The sequence below is a fragment of the Falco peregrinus genome, chromosome 7, assembly GCF_023634155.1.
Source record: "Falco peregrinus isolate bFalPer1 chromosome 7, bFalPer1.pri, whole genome shotgun sequence".
Lineage (NCBI taxonomy): Eukaryota > Metazoa > Chordata > Aves > Falconiformes > Falconidae > Falco > Falco peregrinus.
The window spans coordinates 78,666,225-78,678,514 of NC_073727.1; the positions used below are offsets into that span (position 1 = coordinate 78,666,225).

General features: G+C 36.5%; 1 protein-coding gene across 4 annotated transcripts in view; it reads left to right on the forward strand.

The window, feature by feature from the left end:
• Nucleotides 1-12,290, forward strand: part of COL19A1 (collagen type XIX alpha 1 chain) — a 203,936-nt gene that overhangs the window by 88,515 nt on the left and 103,131 nt on the right. For all 4 annotated transcript variants that reach the window (XM_055810411.1, XM_013299754.3, XM_055810412.1 and 1 more), the window contains 3 exons: nucleotides 3,281-3,334; nucleotides 11,352-11,405; nucleotides 12,104-12,139. In XM_055810411.1, coding sequence (XP_055666386.1) covers nucleotides 3,281-3,334; nucleotides 11,352-11,405; nucleotides 12,104-12,139 — 144 coding nt within the window. The remainder of the gene's footprint in view (nucleotides 1-3,280; nucleotides 3,335-11,351; nucleotides 11,406-12,103; nucleotides 12,140-12,290) is intronic.

Genomic DNA, 12,290 nt, shown 5'->3' on the forward strand with positions numbered 1-12,290 from the left:
AGAACAGTATAAAAAAAACCAACACATAACTATCTTAATGATATGTGGGGCAAAATCACAGAGCTTTAGAGCTTAAAAATTAAGAGGTACCTGCACTGAGTTAGTGATACTGTATAGCTTACGTACTCTGGAGTGTATTTCAGCTGTTGTTAACAATGGTACTTTAAAATGCTTGGAACAAGGGATATCAGGAATTCCTGATTAGTATCATTAACAGGGCAGCACTGCAAGAAATCCTTTACCTTTTTAGGTATGAATGTATTTTATTTCCAAATACATTACTTTGCCTTTATAGTAAGGAGGAAGTAGTATGCAAGGAAAATGAGGCAGTCTTAAAGTGGGCAACTGAGTTGAAGGCTGGTACTTGCAGGGGCTGTGCATGAATCCCTGGCTGTAATTAAAGAATATTATCACTAAATTCAGTGATTTTGCTATTACACACAGCAGACTGAATCCCTCTCGGCGGTTATACTGGAGCAATCCCATCAGCTTGTTCCATTGGGTTAACTGAAAGTAGAATGAACCCAAAGAAATAAAAATAATTTAATATTATATTGGATTAGTTTTAGTTAAGTAATAAACAAGGCATGGCACTGCCAGAGTTTTGTCATCCTCTTTTTGCAATAAATGGTTTTTAATTGTCTCATCTGAATATAGTATAAGCAGACAGAAACATGAGATCTAAAATGGCATTAACACATTTTTATCTCCTTTTTGTTAATCTATGAGGTAAGCCACGATGTTGATTATTAATAGCCTCCTCCACACTGCAGAGTGGCTTCAGCGATTCTGCAAATTGGCTAGATTTGAAGTTGTTAATTATGCAGTATAGTGTGCTCCATAAAGGCAGAAACGAGCGTGACTTGGCTCAGTTCTCATGAGAATAAATTGTAAAAATTGGACCTCTGGTTTGAATTCTGGCTTCACAGAGGACACAGACATTCCATACAACAGGCTTGGCGAGGACAAATCATTTACTCCATTAAAAATCAGAATATGTTCATAGTAAAATCGCATACCTGGCAGAAAGCCCGTGGCTCTTGGGACTGCAGAGGTCTGAGGCTCATTAACAGGGGGTGCTTTTTATCATTTTGTCTAAGAAACTGACAAACATCTTAGACCCAAATATCTCGTCAATCATATGCAAGGGAGTTTTTCTTTCTTTCCCACATTCACCGGCAACACTTGTGTATGTCTAGAACTGCCCGCCAGCATTTTAAAGTTACTGTCTGCCTGCTGTAGGAGAAAAAGGCATAGTCTCCAACACATGCTGCTCATCTAGGCAAATGATAAGTGAGGGTGAGGGGAGGGTCATCTTTTGGCTTAGGCTCTCGCTTTAGGTTTTTATGTAAACATAGATGTTGCATAACAAATTATGACAAGATGCTTTTACCTTAGGTTTCCACTTATACATCAAGGAATTTACAGGATAGTACTGCTACTACTTCTGAAGCAAATCTGTACATATTTGTATCATTTTCTCTTGAAGTATGGGAGCCGGTAAACAAGTCATAGAACAAAAAACAGCTCCATACATTGGAATCTTCTTGAAATATATTTGGATAAGGATGTGTCTAATATATGACTATACCTTTGTAGCTGTTGCAAGATTGTAGCAGTGTAACTGATACTAGTTGAAAGATTCTGAAAGCAGTATTAAATGTCCAGTGTGTCACAGTGATGAAAAGTAAAATGCATTTTTTGCAGTTTCTTCTAAAAGTTTAAGTGAGCTATTTTTTTAAAACACTTTAAACAGTGGAAGAATATTTCTTTCTCAACCAATGCTTTAATCCCTCGAACAAAAAAGATTTTATAGTTTAAACATATGAAAATAACCAGCTCTAAATTCCTGTAACTGTTTGGTGTCATTTAAACCTTTGCAATAAATACATAGATTTATGTGGTTTAAAGGTTTTGGGTGGTTGTTTGTTTGTTTGGGGTTTTTTTGACAAGCGGGAAAGGCAACACTTGAGGAAAAACCTTAACAGTATCATTCAGGCTACTGCTTAACATTAGGTTTGTTATCAACAAGACGTATTAAAATGGAAACAATGAACTAGCAAAACCATCTTGTGCATGGGATTATTAAATTCACAGTTTGCTGTTGCTAATTTGTTAGTAGGCTTCAGTTGTTTAAGCTCATACAACCTCATTTTGCGAAACCGGTTATTAGATTAGATGCCCTCTGTCAATGCCACTGGAGGAATAGCTCTGAATCAGGGCTGTGGTACAAATGGAGTTAGCTGAATGATCTCAGTTCAATACCATTTACCTAACAGAATTATGAAGATGATGCTGACATAATGAATAGGTTCTGCTCAGACAAATGTTGTCCCCTGGAGATAACGGAAATTCACTGCAGGGCTGTTTGCTTTCTTTGCTTGATACAAAGGTCTTGGACTCTAGTAAAGTCAGTCCTTGTTCTTTTCCCAGAATTATGTTACTTTTATGATTTCACAAAGTTCAGTCTAGAGACAGAGATGCATTTATAGAGCTGTTCAGACTTGTTGGTTCTGGAATACATTCTCTCTTAAATTATGCTTCTTAAGCAGGTGTGTTTTGTTCACTTTGAAATATGTGTTAACTAGAATAGCATGGTAGTTAAAGATAATACAGAACTGAATCCTTTCATGTATCCTACAAAAAATACTGTGTTTGTTTTTTGTAGTTAGTGTTTCATGAACCAGCCTGTATAGGCTATTTTCTTCCCAACATTTTTTTTTCTTTTGATTCATAATGTTGTTCATACTTGTGAGAAAATTTTCAGAACAAAAATTGTTTCCATTTTTCATATGCAATCAGTGAACCATATACCAGCATGAGTCAAAGACAAATGATAATATTGAGGACGGTTTTGTTATCAGATATTTAAACCAAGAATTGTTTATTAAAGAAGTCTCAGAATGTAAGAAATTAATTTAATGTCAAAGACTTTCAAAATGAAAATATTCCCCAGTGTAAATTTCTGTTTCACCACCATGTTCTCGGAGCACTGTGAGAACCAAGAATATTTTCCTGTGGTGAGTCTTTATGGATGTTCAGTGACACTGTGAAGTACAGAGAACTGTAGCTCGCAGAGTGCTAGGCATTTTTCAGAGGCATTTATTTGGAAAGAGTTTCTGTTGGAATGTAATAAATAGTTTTGCTTGTGCAGCCAGCAATGTATATGTAGCACTTCATGTAGAACAGACCCTAATCTTACGATATTTTTCCTGTTAAAAAATGTCATGGGTTAGTATTTGTCTTGTATATATAATCACATAAATATTAATTCTTGTAGGGTGAAAAAGGAGATAAAGGAGAACCAGGACCAGAAGGCATTCATGGAAGAGAGGTAAACTGAATGATAGTGAAACAGTCAAGCTACAAACTTTTGGGAAAGTTGCTTAGAAAAGCTTTGCTGAATAGTTTTGCTGAATCCTGTATCTGGATTCCAGTCCAAATGCCAGTCATTCCCCACAGAATTTGGACAGTCAGGTTCAGATCCCTCTGTGAGATGCTCTCTGCCCTCAACTGTGATGCTTTACAGCTGGAGACCCAACGGTATCCTGCATTAAAAACTAAACCCAGGTTGACCTCCAGCTAGGTCAAGGAGGAGACAGGAGGTGAAGATGGGGATAAAGAAAATCTCTGGCTCAATTTTATTTATTTATTTGTTTTTAAATCTTGCTTTTCACATCATGCTGGTTGGCCATTTTAGTATTGCATTGAAAGAACCTCTGATTTTCTTCCTTCTCATCTTGGTTTAATATATAAAAAATAAATTTAAATTTGAAAATAAATTAGGCAAAAGTGAGGTTTATTACTTTGCATGTCTATAGTGTTAGCTCAGGTTCAAGCTTGAACGTGAACCCAATGATCAGGTTGATCCAGTAGTTTTTAAGGCACAGATTCATACATTCCTCAAATACAGACCAGGTCAATTAACTACGTAGGCAGTGAAATCTGGCTGAGAAAAAAAGTGAAATTTTAACTCAAATTCTCTGTTACATGAACCACATGGCACAGCGGGTGACCCATGGCTCTCACCCAGGAGTAGCTAGCAGCCTGTGTATTTTACTTTTCAGAAATCAAGGGTCCAGGCCTAGCTTTACCCTGCCTCCAGAAATGCCCTCTTTTCCAGCAGATTGTTATAACTATGTAATTACGACACTTCTTTGTCCTTTGGATTACTATGCACACTGTAACCATAAAAATATTTTTGGTATTTTAGGTTACTATAATTTAATGCTAGGTAAATGAGCTATTTTTGACTAATAGTGAAGGTCCTCCATATGAAAATATATACTATGTACTGAGCTGGATCTATGTTTAGGTATTCAAAGAGGTATTTTCTTGTAGCCTGCTTGTCTGTGAAGGTGATCCACGTACTTCAGTCATGCATAGCATACATTCTGACAGCATGGAAAAAACACATCTCTGTTTCTTTCCATAGCTCTGGGGACATTTCTCTGTTGGTCTTACATGATCTCCTTTACTACATAGGATCTTGTTCCATAAACCTTTTAGGAAGAGTAAGGTATTACTTAGGAAAAGTAAGGTATTACGAAGTATCTAGAACATATTTGACATAGTGGCACTGTGAAAGTGTAAAATCTCAAACCTACTTTGAAATATTTACTGAACTGTTGTAATGTGTCAAGAAATGGTAGATTATCATCATTGGAACTGCCATGAAGACATTTTGGAAGTAAAATTGTACAAGGCAACATAACATTAAGTTGTTTGAATCCACACATAATTCCTTTTTAACAATATTTACATAAAATGCTTTGGATTCAGTTAACACTGTACATGTACACTGTACATGCCAGTCATTATGCTTAAATTTAAAGGACTGTGTATCACTGACTCTTGGTCACTATCAGTGTCTCTCAGACTCATTCCACGTACAGAAATGTAACATCTGATATTTCTGAAACAATCAGGTTAATATGCTTACATGGGTGTAATCTGCAGTGCTGCATAAAGAAAGTCTGAAAACACTTAAAGCCAGCAGGATGGGCTGCTGGCAGCTGTTGTCTCTGCCTGGGGGAGTGAGGGCTTCCATACCCACAAGTGAAGAACTTGAAAAAGGTGACTGAACATTTTACCTTGCACAAATGGTAGAAGCATATTTTAATTTATTTTAGTCAAAATAAGGAAACAAAGTATCACAGAACAGTTTTGCTTGCTGTTACTACTTGTGTTTTCATAGCTGTACAAAAAGTTCTTGCTAGAATGAAGTTGCATAACAGTGGGAAGCCAGACCTGATTTGAAGGCTAGGCTTTCTCTAACAGTGAAGGGATACCTAAAAAGTTTAGTTCCTTCATTCCTCGCTGGTTGTGCTAAATGGGTCAGTTAATCTCATTGAGAACCGGGTTTGGATGCAGGAAGTGTGAATATATTTAAGTGCTCTGCACATCTCCCAGTTTGTCACTCCAGGAATCTGAGCCAAGATCTACAATGCCGTGTCCCAGTCTGGGACATTATTCAAAATCCATCTGACAGCATGAATACTTACTATAAATACCAGTAATGTGGTGGCCATTGTTTTTAGCTTCTTAAGGAGTAGTTATAAATAACTTAATATATTACTAATTTGTTCTTCCATGGTATGTGTTCACATCACATATGTAAACAGGTATTTGCTTGTATAATATGAACAGCCAGTTTAGTTAAGTAATATCTGTGTTTTATCCCTTGAGAATTTTTTAGCCACTTGACATTAATAATGCTATCGTTTGTGTCACTGTAACAAGTGTAGCTTCGTAGACACGCTGTCTGAAAGAAATCCTGATAAATATAGTTTCTTCTCCATCATGCTTATATCCCAAAAGGATTAAGGAAAAATTTGCAGTACTAACATCCATGACACTATCTGTGGAGCAAGATCTATAGTACATTCATATGCTTGTCAGTTGAAATGGAAAGAAAATCTTTAACATTGAAAATTTTAGACTCTTCTTGCAGTCATGTCATTTTCCTGATCAGTGGTGCAGGTAGGAAATGAATACCGTGGGACACTACCAATTAATGTTTTGCTGACACAAATGAAATCTTACAGCAAAAGTAAGTGAAAACAGAAAATTATGATTCATATCTATCAACATGTGTCATGCGTGACTAGAGGCAGAACAGTGTCTTTCTTGCAAATTGTAAAAAAATTTTAAAAATTTTAAAAAACTGTTAAAAAATCTGAAATTCTAATAAATATAATCTCTACAGCATTAAACCAAGTGATTCAATAATTATCTTTTTCTGCTGCTGGGAAAAATGATACCCTAAGTGACTTAAAAACTTCCATACGTCTATTGTTGTTTACATACCTGATGTCAAAGAGTGGATCTCTGCAGTTCAGTTAGCAATGAAAAAAAAATCCCAGGTTTTCAATGGGAAGATGGAAAACATATCAGACCTTTTTATTTTTATGGTTGTGGGAAAAGGTGAACAGAAGTATGAACATTTTTAAAGATGTCTTGATACGATAGTAACAGTTGTTTGCCTTCACACCCTCATGGCCTGTGTCTCTAATCTTCAACTCTCTTAGTGTCAGCAATGTAAGGAAATATTTGGATAGGAAGGGAAGAAATCCTACAGCTTGAAAGGATGAAGTTGGTAATGGTATTTAATGATATCTAGAGTTTGAGGATTCTGTTAGGAATAAAAGTATAAGGAGAGAGTAGGCATTGCTCCAGGATCCAGAAAATTCTAGTAATGTAGCAATTTGAAGTTTTTGAATGACATTAATGAGAAAAGAGCAATGACAATGTTTAAAACTGCATGAGAGTACTGAAAAATAGTGTATTGTTTGGAGCTTTGAAAATACTTTGCTAAATTAGAAGAGTTATCCCAACATATACAGCTTGGTGTTGTACAGCTGACTCTGAAGCTGTTGTTTTAATTTAGGTTTTAAGGCTCCTCTGTGGAGAAAGTATAGTTCTGTTCTCCTACTTGTTAGAGTATTTCCAAGTTTTATTGCTTGGTAGAGACTGTTGATTTGATCTATAATAATCTGGTTGCATGTTGTTGGTTATTGCTAGATTGTTTACTGTATTTCCATTATATTTGATATGTTATTCTAGCAGATTTTAACCTGTTGTGAGATCTAACCAGGTTAATGCAGGTGAGGGAATTGTACATAATGAATGATGTTTTTCCAAACAGATATCTTTTGGAGTGAAAAACCTGTTCTCCTCAAAAGATTTTGCCACTCTTACAGCCTCAGAGATACCAGCCTCCATGCAAACCTCACCAGAAGTGTTAGAAGACTGGGTCCACAGCCTTTTCTCAGCTGCCATCAGTTAATTAGCCACAGCTGGGAAATATCTGAGAAGTCCACTAACCTTTCACCCTGAGACAAAATGTTTACCATAACAACAGACATGAGTTGGATAAGAGAACTCTGGAAAAAAAACCACCAAAATAACTGAATTTGTTAGCTTTGCATGAAATTATCAATAAGAAAACTCTTTCTAGAGTTCAGGAACATTAGCAAAATTGTTATGTTAAGTGTTTCCTCCAAGTAAAACATGCTCTTTATGCCCTAATGTTTTACTTGATGAATTGTGACTTAACATACTCTTAGCAGGTTCACTAAGGCCTGAGAAAACCGTATCGTACACTGAAAATTTTCTCAGAGAGTGAACGAGCATTGTATGAGATTGTTACTGGTTTAAAAGGAAAATTCAAATAGGAAAACCATTGCCTTTTATGCCAGTACTGTTGGGACACCCATTAATAAAATCCCATCCTTTGAAGAATCTGTGAAAACATGGTCATTTTTAGAGCGTTAAAGCACAGTTGCTGGGTTTTCATTGTTTTCTTCTCCTAAACCCATTGGTTTTGTAGGCTGAATAAAACTCTAGTAAGCTAATATCATGGAAAGTCTGGTTACATATTTGTCAAAAATACTGTCAACCAATATGGTAACTTGTCCTTTAAATTTCTTCCACCAGAAGAAATACCATTGTCATCCCATTCCAAACAAAAAGCCTGCCTCTAGTTTAATCTGTCCCGTTGGCCCCGATTTTGCTGACTTTACACCCTTATTGATATTTGTTATACTTGTTCCAGTAATTTCTCTGTTGGTTAGCAACTGTGTTACAGTTACCTGTCTTATTCTATATATAGATACAGATGTAGATATCTCTAACTTTTCTCATTTCAGCCATTTCTGATGTTGTTGTCTGTTAGCCTTGAGTTGGCCTTATACATGCATATCCAAATGCTTTCCATTTTGGTGTCCATAGAGGAACCATTATGTAAGTTTATTCTGATCTGTAGAAAGACCAAGCTGTAGTCCTTACTGAGGAGAAAAAGTACCAGCTGAAGAGTGTTCATGAACTCACAAATGCGTATTATTGTATTGTTCCCAAAAAGTTAGAATTAGATCAGGGTAGAATTCAATAATTCATTTAGTCTCATAACAGAGAGCTGCTGAAATTTTTACTCAGTTCTTGAATTTCTGGCATATCTGATAACAGACTCCTTGGATCAATAGAAATTAGTTCATTGTTTTCAAAATTGACCTCGTTCTCCTAAAATATTGCAGGAAAGAAGCTTTTCTAATTTAACGCTTAATCTAAAATAATCCAAATTATATCTGTTTAGATAACCACATCTATTTTACTGAAGCATCCTGTCCTGGACTCTGCCAGAGACAGGAGGCTGTATTGTACTGCAATAGAAGGGGCTACAGATCTGACTTAGCACAGGAATTCTTACTTATGCCATTTCAGAGACAGCAACAGATACACCTCTCAGCATCTTTACAAGCGTGGCTGTAGGGAAGAACAGACGTGGTACAGTACCAGATGTGTTTTTGCAAGCATTCAGTATGTCTAGGACTTACTAAGATCATAATATTTTTTATAGATATATAATGTGTAGAAGAACAAGTAATACTTGTGATGGGATAACCTTTTAAGCAGATCTTATTTTTACTGATACTGCTTTTCTTTCTTGGGGTTTTAAACTGCAAAGGAAAGCTAATTCAAGTATTTTAAAATAAATAGATAAAAAAACCTTCCTTGGTACTCAGAAATCCTGCTTTAAACACTCTAAGGCTTGTTATCAAATATGTCATTTCCCCTTGTCCTTTTTATGTGAGGTCAACTTCTGTGGTTATAATCTCTGCAGCAGCTGTCAAACTGCATGCCTCACTGAGGTGCACTGCAAGAACACTACTAAAAGTTTTAAACAAACCAATTAGGGAAAAATGAGGTTCATAGTTTGACAGTGCATGACTTAGGTTCAGTATCTTTCATCTGCAATTGTCTTTTCAGTAGAGACACACAGATATATTGCTGTCTGTGAGCTGCAGATTTATGGGTTTTTTTACCCTTATCTTTCTCTTCTCTGAATATACAGCCTCGCAGCTAATTCTTAACTTCAAAGCTATTGCTCCACTGCTGATTTGCTAATATTTTTTTTTCATTTTTATTTTGATCCAAATCCATACAGTTTGCATACCTGAAATTTCCCTAAAATGGCATTTTAGAATATGGAGTCGTTGTGTTTCAGACTGTGTAAAGGAGGAGGTGGAAAGTAAAATGTAGTAAGTGGAGACAATATTAAAACTGTCATAAATATGCAGATTGTAAAGAGAAAGGAATTTTTGGCCTGGTTTTTGAATCCATCTGCCTATTACATTTTTAAAATCCAAACAGCAAAACTACTTCTGATTTAACTATTGCATATTTGGCAAGCTTAATAAAGGAAAAATCAAAGCTAAATCAGGGGTATTTACAACAACCACAAATTTAATCCAAAGTGGGTACTTAAATGCTCATATAGTTCTAAATGATGTTCCTTCCAGATGGTGAATTAATATAATTTTAGCAGGAAGTGAAGTTGCACAAATATGTAGTATTTAGAACACTCACTGATTTCATGTTTCTGTACCCACCAAGGCACAGATGTTACTTATCATTTTCATGCCAGTTGTCTCTATCTTTACAATTACTGCAAACTGAGGAAGAGAGTTTGCAAGGGCAAAAAGGGGGCTGGGAAGAACTTAAGTTAGTAAACCCTAATTCAGATGTAGATGAATCTTTTCTGTCCTTGACCTAATTAACTTCCACAATAGTAATGATGGTAGCCTAGTTGTGGAGCATCTCATTATAATTTGGTCCTGTATTGCCTACATTATAACCATTTGGTTTCTGAGTAAAAATTTGAACCTGTAGAGCTGTCTCTGACTTGGAGTGTATGTGCTTTCCTGTCACATGCCCTAAAGCAGTGGTCAGAGGGAAGGCACAAGAACGTGTCTTTGGGCTTGAACAAAAAGGAGTTCCTGGTAGGTTGGTCCAACATCAGAATTGAGATCATTCCTTACTGCAGAATGACTTCAATTTGCTGGGCATATTTCAGAACCTCTTGATTTTCCATTTATTTTGTAGCAAGGAGAAGACAACAAAGATTGGGCTGGGTGCTAAAGATTATGCTTTTTGGGGCTGCTTCTGGTGAGATATGTTAGTGGAAGAGCTGTATTGTAGATATTGTAGAGGGAAAAATCAGACTAGATGTAAAGAGGAAATTTTTTACAATGAAGACGGTGAAACACTGGAACGGGTTGCCCAGAATGGTTCTGGATGCCCCATCCCTGGAAATGTTCAGGGTCGGGTTGGATGGGGCTCTGCACAGCCTGATCTAGTTGAAGATGTCCCTGCTTGTTGCACAAGGATTGGACTAGATGACCTTTAAAGATCCCTTCCAACCCAAACCATTGTATGATTCTGCAGTTGTGAAATGCTGCGTATGTAACGTGTAAGACTAGGCAGTGTTGTCAGCTTCTCCAGCTGTAGGCAGAACTAAGGAGGGAGTTATTGAGGACCCAGTTATTTCTTTAATTGCCTTTTCAAACACTGGTGAGGATTGGAGTGTTGGAGAATGTGCAGCAGCTCTGAGCTGTACCCTGCTGTAGCTCACCAGCTCCACATTGTTACATGAAACATAGAATCTGCAGCTCTTTGTCCACCTCTGCCGCTTTCCAGATTTTAGCAGAAGTTAACTGAATGCACTAGTACTTTCTCTAGTATTCTATCTTTGTTAGCCATGCAAGACACAGACCTACTGGGACTGCGAAGGAACTTTGTATTTTTATGTGCTACTTGCCCTAACAGGGCACAATCAACTAGATAGTTCAGCTTTATATGTTTAATTACATGTTAAAGACACATGCAGTATTTGATAGATGTTTCTCTGTTCACAAAATAATGAAAATAAAGAATTATGAGGTAGTAGTACTAGTAATGGGGTAGTATTTTAAGGCGTAGTTCATTAATATATGCTAACCACAATACTACAGGATTTTGTCCAGCTCTTTCCACAGTTGACAACAAATAATGCATTTTTCTTTTTTGCCCAGGGACTAAAAGGTGACCCTGGTAGTCCTGGTGTGCCTGGTGCTAAAGGAGAAAAGGTACTTCTTTATCTATAAAGTTGTATGTGTGAGTGTGCATAATATCTCTTCAATATTGAACATACTGCCTTAACTATATGTGGCAAACACCCACTGCTGCCATTTGTGTGTTCAACGCCAGCTTGAGCGTTGAAGAATATGAATACAGACTTACTGTAAATACAAAAGATAATTAATCTTTCTTACAACAAATTTTGAAAGGAATTCAGAACAGGAGCCTAAATTCAGTGTTCTGAATTGCTCTGGTGATCTGATTTGCTCCTATGGGACTGAACCTGAAGGTCTCATAAGGCAGTTCATATCTCAGTGACCTAATTCTGTGAACGTTGACACAGGCAGATGTCTTTACGTATGTGAACTTGTCACATTGACTTCAGTGGCTGCATTGTGCATATAAGCTGCATCTTGTAATTTAAAATATGCAGATGTGTTTTGAAGGATTGGGGTTTTTTAAGCTGTGATTCATTTATGCAGAAGCCTGTCATTTTTTATTTCCATTTAACCTGTAGTGAACTGTCTACATCTATGCCATTACTGAAAAAGAGTATTTTTCTGCTCGTATGTTTTTGTAATCAGAGCATGTGTGATGCTTATACTGGATTTACTTCTGCCGTGGTATATATCCTCTAAAAGGCATAGGGGTTTAATACATAGAACTAAAGAGATTGCTGGTTTACTTACTCTCCTGTTTTAATTAGGGAGATGCAGGACCTCCGGGACCAACTGCCTTGAGTGTAAGTACATGTGAAACAAAAACAGATGAAAGAAAATCACTGAGAAATGTTGCAGGTTTTAGCTTATTTGCAATATAAATACTTTTATTGTTAAATTTAAAAGCAGGTCCCTCACTGTGCAATGCCTCTGCATTTCCTGTAGGAATTGTGA